The sequence below is a fragment of the Triturus cristatus genome, chromosome 8 (assembly GCF_964204655.1).
Source record: "Triturus cristatus chromosome 8, aTriCri1.1, whole genome shotgun sequence".
NCBI lineage: Eukaryota > Metazoa > Chordata > Amphibia > Caudata > Salamandridae > Triturus > Triturus cristatus.
Window position 1 is genome coordinate 205,717,581 of NC_140591.1, and position 12,526 is coordinate 205,730,106.

The 12,526-nt window shown below is 51.0% G+C and overlaps 1 protein-coding gene across 5 annotated transcripts in view; it reads left to right on the plus strand.

Annotated features, from left to right (window-relative positions):
• Nucleotides 1-5,640: 5,640 nt before the first annotated feature.
• The window catches only part of PATL2 (PAT1 homolog 2), a 443,602-nt gene continuing 436,716 nt past the window's right edge, over nucleotides 5,641-12,526 (plus strand). For 3 of the 5 annotated variants that reach the window (XM_085621370.1, XM_085621374.1, XM_085621373.1), the window contains exons 1-2: nucleotides 6,491-6,626; nucleotides 9,898-9,957. In XM_085621370.1, coding sequence (XP_085477496.1) covers nucleotides 9,934-9,957 — 24 coding nt within the window. In that variant the 5' untranslated portion in view covers nucleotides 6,491-6,626; nucleotides 9,898-9,933. Of the gene's footprint in view, nucleotides 5,729-6,377; nucleotides 6,398-6,490; nucleotides 6,627-9,897; nucleotides 9,958-12,526 lie in introns of those variants that run through there. The other 2 variants (XM_085621371.1, XM_085621372.1) reach the window with 2 other exon arrangements.

A 12,526-nucleotide genomic window follows, 5' to 3' on the forward strand; every position in this document is an offset into this window, starting at 1 on the left:
GGGTGTCAAGGGATAAACAGTGGACTTGGCCCAATTCACCCTAAGGCCCGTCGCCTCTGCGAAATCGTGCAGGATGCTTGATATTGGGGTCAGGTCGGTCGTGATGTCCCGGACGTATATGAGTACGTCGTCGGCATACAGTGATACTGCGTGGGTATAATTGCCGATCGGGATGCCCCACTCCTCGCTCGCCCCTCGCAGCATGGCCGCCAGCGGCTCCATTGCTAACGCGAATAGGAGGGGGGAGAGGGGGCACCCCTGTCGAGTACCGCGCCGGATCGGGAAGGAGTCCGAGATGAGAGGGCCTATACGCACTCTGGAACTGGGCGAGGTGTAGCTGAGCCGTGTGTAGGCCAGCAGTTGGGGTCCGACGCCCACTCGGAGCAAGACCTGAAACAGGTAAGCCCAAGAGAGCGTGTCGAACGCTTTTTCGAGGTCCAGCACCAGACACGCTGCCCGAGGGAACCGCTCCTGCACCTGGTCCTGCACGTGGAACAGCCGTCGGATGTTCGAAGATGTGTGCCTGCCAGGCACAAATCCATTCTGATCGGGGTGGACAAGCCGTGGGAGGATCGTGGCATACCTGTCCGCCAGGGCCTTCCCGTAGATTTTATAATCCGCCGACAATAGGGTTATGGGTCGGTAAGAGCCTAGCTGCTGCGGGTCTCTATCTGGTTTGAGGAGGGATACTATGACGGACTCGCGCATGGAGTGTGGCAGGACTCCCACGTCCAGAGCCGCTTGGAACTGCAATTCCAGCTGGGGGACCAGCTGGGACGCAAACGTCTGATAAAATTCCAGGGGGAAGCCATCCAGACCCGGGGCCTTGTGGGTGGCTAGCGCCTTCATGGCGCCCCGAATCTCTGCCGCTTTGAGAGGGCGGTCGAGGTCCAGCCGCGTATCCCTGTCTATGCGGGGAAGCTGAATACGATCCAGGAAGGCCGCCGGGGCGGCATCCGTCCCCGAGGGGCGGGGGCTAGCGTACAGGCGCATGTAGTGCTCCTGGAAGGCCTTGAGTATCTGCCCCTGCGAATACACCAGGGTGCCCTGGACGTCCCGGATGGCCGTGATGGTCGGGAGGCATGAATCCCGCTTTATGAGCCACGCCAGCAGAGCGCCCGCCCGCTCGCCCTCCGTATGGGCCCTAACCGCGTACGCCGCGAAGTTAAACCGACGCATGCTTGCCAGCGCTGTGGCGTATGCGGTCTCAGCATTAGCCAACACAGCCGGCGCGGCCCTCGCAGGGTCCGTCTCCTTGGTGAGTGCGGCCAGCGCCCCCTCCGTCCGCTGTATGTCCCCCTCCAGAACCCGCCGGACCCCTGCAATATGACGAATACATTTGCCACGCATTACCACCTTAAAAGCATCCCATTCTGAACCTCGGGTGTTGGCAGTGCCAGTATTTTCCCTAAAATAGTGACTGATGTGGTCCGCTAAGGTTTGCCGGAAGACCGGGTCCTCGAGACTGTCCCTGGGAAGGCGCCAGGCGGGGACGGGGGGGTGCGGCGGGCGCCATTGCAGTGTGATCGTGTGGGCGTCATGGTCGGAGATAGTTCTGCCCAGGTAATCCGCGTCCAGAACAGCAGGGAGGATGGTGGGAGAACCAAGGAAACAATCCAGGCGCACTCTAAGGTCATGCGGCCTGGAGTGGAACGAGTAAAGTTTAGCGGTGGGGTTCCGAAGCCGCCAAGCATCCGCCAGGGACCAATGACGCATCCATGTGGTAAACTGTTTCGCCTGCGTTACAATGGGGGAAGAGGGGAGGGGCGGATGAGATCTGTCCAGGTTCACGTCTTGTACGCAATTATAATCGCCCCCCAGGAGCCATGGTGCCTGCGTGTATGCGCTTAAGGGATGGGAGAGCGCGTCTCAGAATTTGGATTGGTCGACATTTGGCCCATAGATACTGCCCAGCAAGATCGTCTGGCCGTCTAACCGGCCAAGCAACAATACATAACGACCCTCCGGATCTATTACGTGTGACAATTCCTGGAAGGGGACTCCCGGGCGCACCCATATGAGGGCACCACGCGCGAATGCAGAGTAAGTCGTGGCATAAAGGGTCCCCCGCCAACGCCCGCGCAGCTTTGTCACCTCCCCCGCCGCTAGGTGTGTCTCTTGCAGGAGTGCAATCTGTGCCTGGTGACGTTTGAGGTATGCGTAGACGGAGTACCGCTTGCGCGCTGTGTGCATGCCGCGCACGTTTAGTGTAAGGAATGTTAGTCTACCAGCTTGCGCCATCAGGACATGTGCCTAGCGTGCGTCTCAGGACTGGTCCCCCGGGACCCCCAAGGGCCCCCCCAGTGCCAATCCCTCCATCCCACCCCCACGGATCCAGCGCAGCAGCATGACCTTTCATCGGCGCGCGGGCAGGGACACAGTGCAGAAGGGGTGTGTGTAAGGGGAAAGGGAAACAAGGGTGAGGCAAACATAACGTGCCCCAACACACGGGACCTATCGTCAAGCGCGACACGTCCAAAGTAACTCCCATGTTGCAGGGGAGCATGAACCTATTAGGAAAGGGGGGGGTCGGCTGGCGTCCGTCCTGAGCTCTACAAGCGGGCTATGCGCAGGATCTATGGCTAGCCAGTGGGGGAAAAAGTGGGCACTTCAGGGGGGGAGATAGTGCCCCGGGCAGCAGGGATAACGCCAGAGGCGCCGGGCTTGCAATTGCATGGGGCGGGGAGCATCACCTCGGGCCGCAGACGTGCGGCCCTCCGCACGGAGCCAGTCATATCAGGTCGTCCGCCGTCCGCGGGGTGACTGAGGGCAGGGCTCCCGAGTCCACCCCGGACTGTGTCGCCTCACTGTCCTCCTCTTCTTCTGACGTGAAAACGTGAGGAGCCCGCTCCAAGTCCGTTGCCGGGGAGACCGGGCAGAGGCCCGCCGCCGCTTTGAGGGCCTGGCGCCGTTCCTGGACGATCTGCTCCAAGTCCGGTGACCCCAGAGTGCGTGCCGGCCCCCCGGGGGTACCAGGGCGGTGTCTCTTCCGTGAGCGCTGCCTCCTGCGTCCTCCCGCAGCTGCTCGTTGTTCGACAGGGCGCACAGCCCTCTGGGCCCCGGTACAGTTCTGGTCTGCCCAGTCGTGCGCCTCCTCCGGCGCCGTGAAGAAGTGTGTGACACCGCCGTGGATAATCTTCAGACGGGCCGGGAAGAGGAGAGAGTACTGTACGTTTTCAGCTCGAAGGCGCCGTTTCACCTCCAGAAAGGATGCGCGTTGGCGTTGAACCGCCCGGGAGTAGTCGGGAAAGATCATGACGGTTTTATTCTCGATGCGTAGTGGGCCCGCCTGTCTGGCCGCTCGTAGTACCGCATCTCGGTCCCTGAAATGGAGGAACTTGGCCAGCATCGGGCGAGGTGGGGCCCCCGGCCGCGGCCGACGAGCTGGCACGCGATGCGCCCGCTCAACCGAGAAGTAGGCCGTGCGGTCGTCATCAGGGGTGAACGATTTTGTCCAGGTCTCGATGTACTCCACCACATCGGCCCGTTCGATTCCTTCCGGCAGCCCAAGGACTCGGATGTTGCAGCGCCGAGACCGCCCCTCCAAGTCATCAACGCGTTCTTCCATGGTGGACATGCGACTCATCAAAGCTTGCATCGAGTCCCGGTGTGTGTCCACCATAGGTTGGATGTCAGCGACTGCTTTGGCGTTGTCTGCAACCCTATCGGCTAGCTTCCGGTGGTCATCTCGGAGGAGACTGACGTCCGTGGTTAGGGTGCCCAATTGTTGCTCCAATGAGAGTCGTGACTGTTCAATCGCCACCAGGACCTGATCCAGCTTGATCGACAAAGAGGGCTCTCCGCTTGATCCAGCCGCTGCCGGGGCCCCTCCACGTGCGCCAGCCTGGACCCCCGACGCCGTCCCCGGGGCCGACTGCCCTGTCCTGGACTTGCCCATGGCGCCCACCCGGAGGGCCGCTGCAGGTGCAGGCCGATTGCAGTGTCCGAGCGAGATGTGGCCGCGGCCGGTACCGGACCCCCCGGCACTCCGCTTCTGCCTACCTCCAACTGTTAGTACCTTCGGGCCGTGTCACTCGTGGGGCAAGCGGGGCCACGGAGGGCAGATCAATCGCCCGGGCGGTGGAGGCCCCCTTCCACGGCGTCGCAACCAGTCCCTTGTCTCCTGCGGCCAGTGCTCTGCGCCGCGTGTCCCCGGGCCAAATGTCGCCGCCGGGTCAGTGGGGCCCGGCAGTCCAGGCACCTCTCGGTATCTCCGCCGCCGTCAGGGCGGGATCCGGGCAGCACCCTCGGGCCTCAGCAGATGGCGCGCACCTCCCTCGCCGATCTGCCCTCCAAGTCAGTAGGCCGGGGCGCCACTGGCCGCCATCTTAAGGCCAGGCAGGCACCACCGCAATCAGCCCCCGAGGCCTCCCCGCATGGGTATCACCCCCCCGGGGGGGGGGGAGCGCCGCCGTCACACCGGACTGCCGCCGCGCGGGCCCACCTGAATCCCAGTCTCTCAGGCTCCGCAGCACGGCCGTCACCCGGTCCCTCTCTGGTCTCCACTCCGCCGCACTGGGTGACAGCGAAGGCAGTCCTCGTTGGTCGGCGTCTTCAATCTCCGCACTCCCCGGGGATCACTCCTCTAAGCAGCGCCGTCCGCGCTCTGCGTCGCCAGCAATGTCTGCCACTCGGGGGGAAGGGGGGGGGGGGACTCACGGGCAGCCCACCAGCACCTCCGCAGCTCCGGAGCCCGAAGTTCTCTGCAGCCCCGCCTCCGCTCCCGGCACTCTGCTCCCGTGAGATGCAGCCGGGGAGCAGGATCGGTCAACGCCAATGCCCTGACCGCCGATCGTCAGTGACCGCGGCAGCACCAGGCGGGCGCCATTTTGTGGCCGGCGCCTCCGCACCCGGCCAGCTCCCGCATCAAGGGTCCGGCGCCCGGGAGCCGCTCCGCTACCGGGTCTGCAGCGCTGGTTTCCCCACTCCTCCGGACAGCCTCAGGAAGTCATGTGGCGCCCCCAGGCTTGCTGAGAACGGGCGAGGGTAAAGCCCGATCCCGGAGCTCTAGCAGGACGCGTCGGTCGTGGCGGCCATCTTGGCCACGCCCCCCAACTAGCCGAACTGTTGTTATAATGTAACTGCTTTCCAAAGTAGATATTGGGAACAGGAGTGGTTTACCCAGATCTCTCTCACATGATGTGTCTATGCTAAGAGGTCAGATGTTCTTGGCTGTCTAGCTTTCATCATTTTGCATTCTGGTACTTAAGTGTCCTCGATTAATAGCCATTAGAAAAGTAATACTACATGTAGCAATGCACTTCGGTCCTTTATGTAGTCGAATTACGATTAAAACTACAAGGACCAGAATGCACTGTTGAGTGAACAAAATAAACAGGAACGTGAATACCTTATAGAAGAAGTGGAGCACCGGCACACTCCTCGGAGTAGCCGCGCGCTTTAGAAGTCCTGACATTCATTCATCATTCAGTTTAGAGAGTTATTGCTAATACTTTGAAAACAAAGCCCGCTGGGTTTGTAAAACTGGATCACTGACGTGGAAACAAAAAGGAACGAGATGGTGTTATGAAAATAAGTAGGGGACAGCCCAGCAGCCACACCTTGGATTCCTCGGCAGCGTTTCCTCGGAGTCCAGACCGGATGCTCCTTTAATGCACGTGCCTTTGATAATGGTGGGCGGGGCGAGGCGCTATTGATCGAAAGACTCGAAACTACGCTCGCGCTCAGAGCGTTACGTCAGTAGAACTGGAGGCGCTGTAGTGGAGTGGTGCGTATGTTTGTTTATGTGCACTGCTAATTCAATGTTATTGGAAGCAGTAATTGGTGTACGTGTGCGGTTGAGTACCACCATACTAGACGTCATCCGCACCCAGGACCACGACTTAATTTACTTTAAAAGAAATCGGTTGAAAACCAATTTAATAAGACCGCTGATTGCCTGCTTCTATTTTGGATTCAGTGTATTATTAGATCCGTTTATTAATTTTAGCGTTTCAAGAAGTGAACATGAGGTCCATGGTTACTTCTTGTTTAACCGGTTTGTATGCTTGTTTGCTTTTCTTCCTACATCTTTTAATGGGGCCTTGGATCCCCGATGGAGCTAGTAAAGGGCCTTTTAGGATTTGGCGGTTCCGCACTAATCTGCTACATTGCTATTTGTTAAGTTTAACGATGTGGTTAAATTGTATCTTTTGCCTATTTCAGTAACCGCGAACTAACTTATTTTCCCGTTTAGATTGCTTTTAGAGGTTTAGTTATTACTTTTTTGTGTTTGTTATATCTTGATACGCTGGCGTAGGTCTTTAACAAGCACACGTGGAACACCGAAAGAGTGATTGAGTTTTAAATTCTGCTCAGGTGGCGAGGCACGTGGTCACACTTCAATCTCCCGCTTCTTCCTGAACATTTTACGTGGGCTTCGAGAAACTGCGGACTGGTTTGTTTATCTCCAGAGATCTTTCTTGCATGTAACGCGCGAGTGTTGTTTCTTCGCAAGTATTTAGTTATTTTCTTGTTTAATAACGGCCTATCTCGCGAGAGTGTCCGTTCACCCCCTTGCAAGGACTTGTCACCGTTATTTTGTGCTGGGCCACAACGCCGCAGGTAGTGAGGCGTCGATTGTGTTATGATGATCGGTTTGTGCTTCATTGGAGGCTTGTCCTGAGGTATATTTCCAGTGACCTTATGACGCATTGTTTGTGAAAATCGCCCTCTCTATTAACCGTTCGCGTGTTCAGCGCATGCGTAGTTTTATCAACCTCGCCTTTTTATTAAACCTATTTTAAGAACTGGAAAGTCGGCAGGTATTTGAACTCGACTCTTCTACTGCTAACGTGACACTTTTGAGTTTACTCAGTACTTGCAAACCATGATTTGTTAGCCAGCCACTCGCTGTGCGGGACCACTACCCCTTTATAGGATTTTGACCCCCCCCCCCCCAGCCATTAGCATTCTGGTACTTGTAGTTTCGCTTTCAAGGTTCTAATCATGAGTTAATAATGTTCGTGTTTATTTATTTGCTATAATGTCCAACCTGGCTGAAGTTTTCGTACATGATATGGGACTCTTTACAAGGGAAACCCCACAGCGTGGTTAGGTTAAAAGCAGGCGCGCAACACCCATTGGACTCAAAGGGCTTCAGCCCCCCCCCCCCCCTCCGTCGTGTGTGGCAGCCCGGAATGAGACACCTTCCCGGGCAAAAAAGCAGCCGCACCCGAGCACTTCACAGGTCTTTAAAAGACCATTTGCATGTTAATGAGGCCTTGCTGTTGTTTCAGCCCTTCTAAGAGCCCCTGCAGCTCCACTCTGCCTATTGCTTAAAGTTCAGCCCCCCCCCCCCCACCGAAATTTTTGCTCAGCCCCCCTCCCCGAAATTTGGCTCTAGTTGCGCCTCTGCTTAAAAGTAATCTCTGCGAAGCTGGGGCCATTGGACTACTGTTGAAATTTGTAGTACCTGACAGGGCTGAAAAAGTACTTGAAAACTGCCCTGGAGGATATTATCAGCAGCCCCGAATTCCAGTGAACAGCCATGTACAATGGGTGGGTTTGACTATAGCCAGGTACAGAATGTCAAAGGGAGTTTTCCTCCTATCGATATTTTTTTTTTTCAAACTTTATTTTTAAAAATGAGGCATTTTAACTTTATAGCTATGGCAATTATATGGGTTTAAAAAAGCAAAGATCGGGAGACAGTTCTTGTGAAGTACTCGACACTTAACGGCCTATCCGGTACCCATATGGATTATTGCCCCAAAGCAGTGAATCGCGTATTATATAAGAGTATTAATTTTTTAAGGTTTCTTTTGGGATTGGATATGGTGAAGCTGCCTAGCCCTATATGCAACTAATGGCCAACTGTAAGTTCCCTGTGCACCACTTTCCTTGATGGGAACCCAGATGACCAGTTTCAGATGATTTCCACTAGACTGGTTGCCGTGAATGGGTTTTTTGGGCCATGTGGCCTTCTGCTTTGGAAGAGGTTTTAGTTGATTTTGCTTTGATCTTGGAACTCCTACTGGGGACTGTTGGTTTCTGCTGACATAATGAATAATTTTACTTTTTTTTTCCTTGTGGGCTGTTTGTAGTCCAATTTGAGAAATTATCTATACCTTAACCGACTCCACCAGAAATGATTTGTTATTTTTTTGGGGCATCACCTCAAAAAATACTATAGTCGATAGTAATATAAAAGTTTGTAGCGGCTGACTTCTGATAAATACTGCCAATCACAAAAGATGTTAGATTTCTTGCAGCTTTACTCAAGCAATAGATGCCTGGGAACGACTAGGTGCAATTAAGCAACAAGCGGTGGAAAAGCCAATAGGTCTTGGTATTGGTTTTTACAGTGTCTTTTAGCCATGTTGTCCGCTTCACTACTGTTTGACATGGCTGAAAGTTAGTAGCCTGAGCAGGGAACAAGTCCTAAAAATAAATAAATGTGTTTGGAGGTGGCGAGCGGACTAACCAAGTTTGGGAATATGCAAGTGACATCACAGCACATGACGTAGTTGGCATCACAGGAAGTGGTATCACAAGAAGTGACATCAGATATGAACACCTCAGACATTTGTTTAGCATTTCTATCAATGGGCACATTTGAGCCCATTACAAGATATGACAAGTAATATTTTGCACCAGGGTTGTGCCCAAAAAATGACTCCACCCCATCATAAAATCTGGGACTCAGTTTACACGTTTATTTAAAACTCTGTCACAAAGAAATTGGCAGCAAATCTGTTCTGCTTCATTGGTTGCAAAGTCTGCATTTTAAAAAATCCTATGGGGTTAAGCACCTGCTTCAGAGATCTTGGTGTGCCCGGTAAATCTCAGGAAATAATAATAATGGTAAGATGACTCCGGAGCTTGACACGTTTGCTGGAGAGATTTTGTCTAGCTCCAATCTTGAATCAAAGTAGCATAGAGGGTTAATGTGTCACTGGCAAAGCACGTCATGTAACATGCGGATGACCAATTTTATGTAAATCTGTAAGTGGGTTACAGCTTTTAACACACGGATCCTTTTGTTATCTGCAGTTCATATATTGTAATCCTTCTAATATAGCACAGTGAGCTATGAAAGCATCCTACTCCTATATAATTGGTTACCCTCACAGTATTACTCTAGGACAAATTCAGCATATTTTCTTGAGGCTCAACTTCAGGGCTGGGTGGACAGAGTCCACCCTGTGTGTGTGGATGCCTTCTAGCTGCATGTACCCATGACTTGTGCGCTGGGCGTGGGGTAGAGTGCTGTGGGGTAGTACAGTTGTGCATGTAAGTAACTAATGGGTCGATGGAGATGGCAGATGGGGCGAAAGCGACATAAATAAGTGATATGCCTTTGTTAAAAATAGAAAAGCACATTGCATGTCCAGGAATAATACTGAAACGCTTATTTAAAAAAATAATGCATTGTAAAAACGTGAAGAACTGTATGTACTTGGTCCATGCTCCAGAGAGAAGCTTACACAAGAAAGGAAGACCAGTCTATAGGAGCTAAGCAATCAAAAGATTTCAAATGAGTGACAATGAGAAAAAATAATGGTATGTTATGGGTGGGTTGTAATACTACTAAATAGTAAACAAGTCTTGCTGCACAGCGCTTGCACTGTGTAGTCAGTACCTAATATTAAAATCAAAATAGACTTTCCTACACCCAAGGCCAGTTATTGTTTCTCGACTACAGATCTCCCTCTACTCTGCTTGTTTTTCCACCCTGTTAAGCTCCTATTTTTCTTTTGTCTTGGAAATATTGATTGTCACTTTATTTACAATGACATTTTTGTACTACTGCTGCAAAAAAAGGGAAATCTTGGTCACTGAACAAGCACAGACATCTGGACTCCCTCACTGTAAAGTACCCCTCCTATTTCCACTAATCTGGCTTTTCTAACGTAAAATAAACATCTTTTTTTTTTTTCTTTTTTTTTCTTCCAGGTTTTGATTTTTTGAGCGCGCACAATTCCATACACAATGAACATCGGCTCGGAACCAATCGTAAGTGAGAATCCCACTAACTTTTAAAAAAGGTTGTCTTCTTCTGCTTCATAATTACTCACTCTCTGAACTTTGTGTAGGGTTTAACCTGAAATATGTCAGTCAAGAGGTGCCAGAAATACCTGGTTCAGTGTTGGATACACAACTGTTGGGTCTGGATTTTGACAGCAGAGATGTCGAACACATTTGTTGCTTACAGTATACATACTGGCCTTTGCGTTAGCCCCTTTTAACCATTGGATATCTTAAACCACTCCCTTTCATGTATTGGCTTGAAACCTCGTCAACTGCTTCTTGACTCATGGAGTATTCAACTCTCACCTACAGTTACTGGTGCTTGGTGTATCCTTTTGCCACTAATCAAGTGCTTGGTCTTAATTATGAGTAACTAGTTTTCAACTACAATCTGCCCGCCCCTTCTGGCTCCCTCACATGTTGCTCAATCTGTGCTCCTCCTTATTGTTCCTCCTTTATAATCCTCTTCTCCTTTTTCTCCCCCCCCCCCCCCCAATCATATGTGGGCTTCTCATTCTGCCCAGTCTGGATCCCTCTTGTATCTCTCTGCTGCCCACTCCTTGTTCCCCCATGTCCACCATCCCTTCTTACTCATCTCATTGTACACACCTTGGCGTCCCAGGTACGTAAATTTATTTATTTATTTTTTTTGTTTCGAGAAGCATGTTGGTCACACAGGTCACTCTTGCTTTCTGAACCATCCTCCTTTTTAGGTCGAGCCTATGCAGCCCATGCACACTCTCTCTCAACATGCTGTATTCAGTCAGGGAGCTTACAGCCCGCCTTTAGCTTCTGATTGGCTTGTCAGTGTTCTTTAAAAAAGTTTTGCTTTTAACTGGATTATGGTTCCTGTTTGTTCCACATTTTTTTTTCTCTCAATTGTTGACTCACATGGATTGGCCCTAGGACTTGTCCTCTTCAACTTGTTGCTATTGTATTTCCTGTCTTTGGAACTTAATTTTACATTGACACTGAGCACTTCTCACCTAGTGTGGCACCCGATTTATGATCGCCGCACTAAAGTGTAATCGATCACTGCTGTCAGGTTTGTTGCACACGCACGTCTTCACAAGATGTTCCTGACATTGGTTGTTTGAGCCCTGTGTAAATAAAGGGGTCTATTTTAGCACTATATTTCACTTATTTTGCTGCTTTAAGTGCGCAGTAATGCCAGTCTGCCAAATTTGGGCTGCAGAAAGCTGTGTAAGTGAAAAAAAAAAAAAAAAAAAACCCAATAAAGTAGATAGTCCTGTTTTATTCTTTGTTTGGAGTCCTTTTAAAAAAAGCCACTGAATGAATGAAATAAAATTTATATTGCGCAACTAAAACCCGAAGGCATCAAGGCGCCTACAAAACAGATCAAAAACAAAAGGCAGAACACAACTATAGGTATGACCTCGCAAAAAGACGGGTTTTCAAAGCATTTCTAAATAGCTGCAGAGTGGGAAGGGACCTAAGTTCCAGTGGAAGAGCATTCCACCACTTAGGTGCCAGAATGGAAAGGGCTTTGCCCCCCCATTTAGTTCTCCGGATACGGGGGACTAATAAAAGAAGTCTATTAGAAGAGCGCAAGTTCCTGGAGGGGCTGTAGAAAGATCCGATTCCAGTAGAGCTACCATTAGCTAGGGCCCTATAGGTCATGCACATGGTCTTAAAAAGTATCCGGTCCTCTATAGGAAGCCAGTGTAACAGTTTTCTGGCAGAGGTAGCCGAGGTACGCCTGGGCAAATCCAGGACAAACCTAGCTGCTGCGTTCTGGACCATTTGCAAGCGCTGCAGCAGACTTTTATTCAGTCCCGCATAAAGCGCATTGCAGTAGTCCAGCCGGAGCCAATGAGAGCAACAGCAACTTGTTTCCTTGCCTGCTGCAAGAGATAGTGCCTGATTTTCCTCAGTATGTATATAATGCCCCAACAAGTAGAGACAGTTCTATTGACTTGTTGACACATGCTGAGGTGTAGATTTGCTTTCTTTTTTGGTTAGCTAGTGTTTTGTGCTTCAAACACTGCTTGGTAGTTTACTTTGCTGCTCATGTTGCAAACCTGTCATCTGCTTTTAAATTGCACAAAGGCACATGTATATAGCTGTGCTTTTTGTTTATGAAATGTTTTATTTTATTTTTTTCTAAATTAAACATCTCTAATTTGGAATTTATCAGCGTGTCTCTGTTTAGTCAGTCTGAGCATTTTGCCCTGATATTTGAATCGCGTTACCAAGGCTGCCGGCCACTTTTAAATTGCACATATATCTGTGTCTTTGTGTTCATGGAATTCATTTTTATATATATATATCCATCCTACTGGCGGTCGCCAGTAGGTAGTTATAGTTAGGACCTTTTTTCCATAGGAAATCCGCAACATTCTATTCTCAATAAGTCTGGCGCCGGTTGACGAATCTTCATGAAATGTTCCAAACTTTTGACCAGCTCCGGTCCGCTCCTATCCTGAAATTTTCGTAGTGATTTGTCAAGCGGGGGCTGAGAAAAAAGGGGGGGGTCCCAAAACTAGTTTTCCCCATGCAATTTCCCATAGGACCTGTTGACGCAGCTAAAGCC